Source organism: Myotis nattereri (genome assembly GCF_964212035.1).
Source record: "Myotis nattereri genome assembly, chromosome: 14".
Taxonomy (NCBI): Eukaryota; Metazoa; Chordata; class Mammalia; order Chiroptera; family Vespertilionidae; genus Myotis; species Myotis nattereri.
Window position 1 is genome coordinate 24,734,235 of NC_138089.1, and position 6,216 is coordinate 24,740,450.

The 6,216-nt window shown below is 48.4% G+C and overlaps 1 protein-coding gene across 1 annotated transcript in view; it reads left to right on the top strand.

The window, feature by feature from the left end:
- The window catches only part of LMCD1 (LIM and cysteine rich domains 1), a 61,624-nt gene extending 55,734 nt beyond the window's left edge, over positions 1-5,890 (top strand). Inside the window, exons 5-6 of the mRNA XM_081106101.1 lie at positions 2,652-2,867; positions 4,057-5,890. Coding sequence (XP_080962227.1) covers positions 2,652-2,867; positions 4,057-4,215 — 375 coding nt within the window. The 3' untranslated portion in view covers positions 4,216-5,890. The remainder of the gene's footprint in view (positions 1-2,651; positions 2,868-4,056) is intronic.
- The last annotated feature ends 326 nt before the right edge of the window (positions 5,891-6,216 follow it).

The window sequence follows — 6,216 nt, forward strand, 5'->3', positions numbered from 1 at the left end:
TGAGTAGGCTCTTCACACATGCCTACTCCTCTCTATGTGGCAAAACAATAACTGCTTCCATGGGAACTGACACGTAACTGCTGCTTAGTAACATAGGGTTCTCCTCCGAAGCCAGGTCAGCGAGTGTTTTGTGGAGAAGGCCAAGTTGCTAATATTTCAGGGGCTGTGGGCTAAGATCCAAATCGACGAAGTCATGTGGGTATTTTATGTAACAAGAGAGAAAACAAATTTCCACCATATTTTAAATATCTGTCATTCAAAATACAGTTGATCCTTCAACAACACAGGTTTCAACTGTTTGGGTCCCTTGCAGTTCAAACCCATGTTACTCCAGGGTCGACTGTATTTGCAGTCCACGGTTGGGAATCCAAACGTGCAGAGGGCCATTTTAAGTTCTATGCCGCTTTTCCACTGAATGGAGTGTAGGTGCCCTCAACCCCCATGTTTGAGGGTCAACTGTATAGCATTATAATTAAGCACACGCTTTTGTAATACAGGCTGTACTAGTCAGTGCAGGGTGTCATTACGGGGACTGGGAATAGCACAGAGCAGGTGGCTTAAACCACAGGCATGCATTTCCTCACCGTCTGGCGGCTGGAAGTCCAAGGTCCAGGTGCCGGCAGGGCTGGTTTCTGGTGAGGCCTCTTCCTGGATTTCGGATGGCCGCCTCCTCCGTGTCCTCTTGTGGCCTTTCCTCTGTGATATGCAGGAAGAGAGAGAGAGAGAGAAGTTGCTTATCTCTGGTCTCTCCTCTTACAAGGACGCCAGTCCTGACTAGGGTCCCCCCTTTACGATCTAATTCAACCTTAGGTACCTCCTTAAAGGTCCTGTCTCCAAATACAGTCACCTTGTGGTTAGGGCTTCAACATGTGAATTCAACATGGAAATGTGGTGGAGACACAATTTAGTGCATAACACAGATAGGCTTGTGAGAAGAACTGAATTATTTTTTTTGAGAAAACATTTCACTGAATTGGAGTTCAAACATAAAACCCATTCTCCTCTGGTGGGTCCTACAAGAACAGGCCATGGTCAGGTTTGGCCACAGCCACAGTTGTTGGCCACAGCAACGCCTGACCAACCTGTAGCGGAACCAACCTTAGCTTGAGACAAGTGTTCTAATCCCAGCTCTGTTCCAATCTCAGCTGTACGTTACTGAGCAGTCACTGAATCTCTCTGAACCTCAGTTTTGCCATATCTTGGGGGGAAATAATGACTTCCCTAAAAGGAAGAGAGCTCCAGCAGGGGAAATAATTCCCTGGGGTTTCTGTAAGAGGTATTAGTGATAATGCAAGTTCCTGAGCACCGTGCTGGACCCAGACCTGCCCTAAGGAAATGCTAGCCGCCACCACCACCATCATTGTCATCATCATCATCAGAGTTCTGTGGAGCAGGAGATGACTCCAAAATGACTCACAGGATTGTATGGATTGAGTGTATACTCTGGGAAGGATGTGATGAGGCTGGCAATTTACCTCTGCGGCTTTCCTCCCAATTTAATGATAACATCAGACAAATCCCTACTGCGCAGTGCTCCTCCAAACTGTCAGTCATCAAAAACAAGGAAAGTATGAGGAACTGGCACAGCCAAGAGGGGTCGAAGGAGACAGGACGACTACATACAATGTGGTGTCCTGGAAGGGGTCCTGGGACAGGAAAAGGACATTAGGTAAAAGCTAAGAATACCACAGACCAGGTAGCTTAGACAATAGAGATTTAAAGTTTGGACTTCATTAATAATCCCATCTATATTATTCATTAATCATGGCAAATATACCAAATTAATGTAAGCCATTAATATGTGTCACAATTTTTCTTTAAATCTAAAACCGCCCTAAAATTTAAAGTGTATTGCAAAATAATCATACATGGGCAAAAATCCATTCCAAGTACAAGGTGGGCCAGTGGGTCTGCATGTAACAGGATGAAAGGCTGGCTGATATGCTTTCAAATTCCATAGTAACTGACTTTTGGGAAACTACCACTTGAATTTTAATGTGGCATCAAAGAAAACTATACACAGTTTGCTGGGAAGGCGATTAAAATACCCCTCCCTTTTCCAGCTCCGTATCAGTGTGCGGCCAGGTTTTCTTCATGGAGTTTAAAGAAAACAGCATCATGCAAAACATGAAGAGGGGAGGCGGCGATCAGAACCCAGAGGCGCTTGCTGAGCGAGTCATTACAGGGATTTGCAAAACTGTAAAGCAAGGCCACTCTTCTCACTACACTTTCTGTTTTGAAAAAACAGAATTATTTTTAATTACAAATGTTTATGTTAACATTCTGGCTTACTGTCTAATGGATTAATATATAATTATTTAATGTTTTCTCGGTTTTAATTTCTCTTATGGTAAATATCAATAGCTATCACTCTATGCACAGAAGTTCTTATACTCTCTTTAAGAGTGTAAAGCGTCCTGAGAACAACAAGGTTGAGAGTCACTGTGCTAAATAAGTATTCTATTTGGTCCTCACACCAGCCCCCTAAGTGGACAGTATGAACCCACTTTGCAGATGAGAAAATTGAGGAACGACAGTAACTTGCCTGAGGTCACCCAAGGAGGAAAGGGACTGGAGTTGAAGCTGGACCCTGTGTCCCTTTGCTCCCCTGACTGCCTTGTATCTTCGGGGTCCCCCCCCCAACCCTCCAGGTCTGTGAGCTCTGCAAGGGAGTGGCACCCGCCGACAGCCCGGTGGTCTACTCGGACAGGGCCGGCTACGGCAAGCAGTGGCATCCCGCCTGCTTCGTGTGCACCAAGTGCTCCGAGCCGCTGGTGGACCTCATCTACTTCTGGAAGGACGGTGCGCCCTGGTGCGGCCGCCACTACTGCGAGAGCCTGCGGCCCCGCTGCTCCGGCTGCGATGAGGTGAGAGCCAGTGCGGCTGCGCGGCGTGGGGCACCCCTGCAATCGCGGGGGAGGACCCCGAGGCCAAGGAGGGTGTGGCTTCACGGGAGATGTGACCCACAGAGAGGAAAACAGGCGCAGGCCGCACTCCACGCTCTCTGCCTGTTTCGCATCTGGAGAACGGGGCCAGTATTCCTTTGCACCCCTAGGGTTGCTGGGATGGGTCAGACGCAGAGGGCCTGTCCAGCCTTGGCCTTGGCCCTTAGTAGGTGCTCAGAAGGGCATGACAGGGGCTGTTAAGGGGAGGCAAAGTCCCTGGCTCTGCATCTAGTACTTGTGTGGTTACCCAGCTCCTGGGCCTCCCTTATAAAATGGGCAGGACAACAGTGTCCATGCCATGTTGCTATGAAGGTACACGAGATACTGAGTGAAAATGCTTGGCATGGGCCTGGCCGAGTAATAAATGGGGGCTGCTGTTAGTCTTAGGATAAAGGAATATAATGTGATATCACAATACAACGTTAATATCATATAATACAGTAGCTAGAGATGTTATGAGAGGGGTTCGACGCTCCAATATAGGTTAAGGCTAGAGGAACGCTAAGGTATATTAGTAATGACAATAATAACTACTGTCATCATGCCTATGGTGACAGGAAACTCACTACCTGTATCGTTAGGTTGTCCTCACCGGGGTATTTAATATTATCTTAGAACAGCGGTTCTCAACCTGTGGGTCGCGACCCTTTGGCGGTGGAACGACCCTTTCACAGGGGTCGCCTAAGACCATCCTGCATATCACATATTTACATTACGATTCATAACAGTAGCAACATTACAGTTATGAAGTAGCAATGAACATAATTTTATGGTTGGGTCACAACATGAGGAACTGTATTTAAAGGGCCAGAAGGGTGAGAACCACTGTCTTAGAGTGTAACTGGGGATTGCAATTGCCCCAAAGAGTGTCCCAAAGACCAGCTAAGGAAAACCTGCTGATGGTGGAGGCCTTCTCTTTCCAACCGAGAACCTACGATACAACCGTGACTTTCACCAGACACTGTACTCAGTGCCTCAGATTGGAGTCCGAGTTCTCCAGGGAGGCATGTCAAGGTCAAAACAAGGTCAGGGACAGGCTGAACCACCATCCTCCAACCTGCCCTCAACACACTGTCTCTACCAGGTTTGTCTCCTCTGTTCTCCTCCCCAGATAATATTCTCGGAGGACTACCAGCGCGTGGAAGACCTGGCCTGGCACCGGAAGCACTTCGTCTGTGAGGGCTGCGAGCAGCAGCTGAGCGGCCGCGCGTACATTGTCACCCAGGGTCAGCTTCTGTGCCCGACGTGCAGCAAGTCCCGGCGCTCCTGAAGGGCTGCCCGTCCACGGCCTGGACCCACAGGCGCCCACGGAGAAGGAAAGCCGGGTGTGGGGAGGCCATCCTCAGGGTCTGACGTGACAGCCAGCCGGCAACAAAACCCGCGATATTGTTTCCAGTGGGAATATATACGCACGTATATTCTAGGTTGGGTGGTGGTGGATCCTTGAGGGTCAATAGTTTCAGAGCTAGAAATGACCTGAGAAGTCTTAGGACGGAGTTTCTTTGTCTTTGTGGCTGTTGTGTCCCAGCTACTAACTAGAGACTCAGCTGGCATCCTGCAAGGGACCTGCGGGGGGAGTTTCCCAGAATGCAGTTCTGAGTGATGGAACCGAGTAGCTGTAGAGAGCGCGTGCTTTGTGGTGAGCCCGGGAGCACCTCCGGGAGCAGGCTGGGATCCCAACGACCGTTTGTTGCCTCCTTTCCAATGGAATTTGAATTTTAAATAAAAACTTTTTTGGCATGATAAACAGCAATAAACATTGTATGCAGTCCACACACGCCCTTATCTAATTATTGACACGGAGGCCGTGGTTTCGTGGCACCCGTTTAGCCCCTTCCCTGGATGCTGGTGCTGGCACAGGCATTGAAAGTGCCGGTGCGCCTCTTCGCCGGTGTGTCTCATCTCGCTCTTTGCAGAATGTAGGTCCTTGGGGCAGGATCCCCAGCCCCTGTTTCAGGTTTCCCCAGATCCCGGATGGAAATGTGTGTCGCAACAAGCAGCCTCCTGGGAATGATGAGCTGCTTAAAGAGAAGGGACCCAACTTCCTGCACTCAGAGCCCAGCAGGTAATGGGGGGCCCTGGGTGTATGACCAGGTAGAGTGTTGGGGAGCCGCCAAACACGGCCATGGGACACGGTGACTTGTGTGGACAGACCTTGCCAACTGAACACTGAATGACCAGATACACTAGGTGCTGAGTGTGATTTTCTCTCTTTCTCTGGCCTCTCTGAGCATGTGCAGCTTCCAAGTTAATTTCCTTTCCACCATTTCTAAGAAAAGACATCTTTTTCTACTGCAGATACAAAGCACAAAAAAGGCATGAGTCCTAGAACTCCCAGTCCTGTCTCCAGACCTTCCTTCTTTCTTAAACTTCCCATCTGTTGCCAAGTCTCTTGAATTTTATCACCCAGATTTCGCTCTCGCCATCTCTTATCTGCAGTCCCTCCTTCATGTGCTTTGCAAGTTTGGCCAAAGCTACGTCAATACCCTCCTGAGTTGGCTTTTGCTTCCGTCTCCTCTGCAGCCATCGGTTTCCTGTCTTTTCACGTCTGACTCCTCAGAGAGAAGCTGTGAGTGCTGTCCTCCCTGCCCACTCTCCTGGCTCCCCAGCGCTTTTCAAGTTAAGAACTACGTGCTCACCCTGACGTTTGAATCGTTCCAAAACTTGGCTGGTCTTTCTGGTCTTATGACATCGGAAACTCCCTTTGATCAAGCTCCCCCCACCATGCTTCTGCTAGCTCTGAGCTGGTTATGTGAACCAGTTCCTTCTGCTGAAATCCTGCCTGTCCTAGAAGGTGCTTCTCAAGTAAAACCTGCTTCTCAGTCCCTTCCCAGAAACATCAATGAATATTCACTCATCTACTCACTCATTCATTCACTCCACGAATCTTCAGGGAGTACTACAGCGTTCCAATTCCTATACTGGGTACAGAGGTATAACACTCTAAAAACAAACAAACAAACAAACAAAAAACCACTGGATTTTACAGTCTGCGGGGGAGATTCTGGGCAAATATCCCACAGTCAATGTGAAAATACATCTACTATGGATGCTATAAAGGGGAGGTACATGTTGCTATAAAGTATATGAAAGATATTGGACCTACTCATGGATGCCAGATGTGCTCTTAGGAAAGTGACTCTTAGAACTGATGATTAAAGGGTGAGTACACCTGAGTAGGCAAAGAGGAAAGAGATAGTTAAAGATGGATATGAGGACAGCATGTGCAAAGGCCCTGGGGCTAAAGCAGCACCAGTTTATTCAATACTTA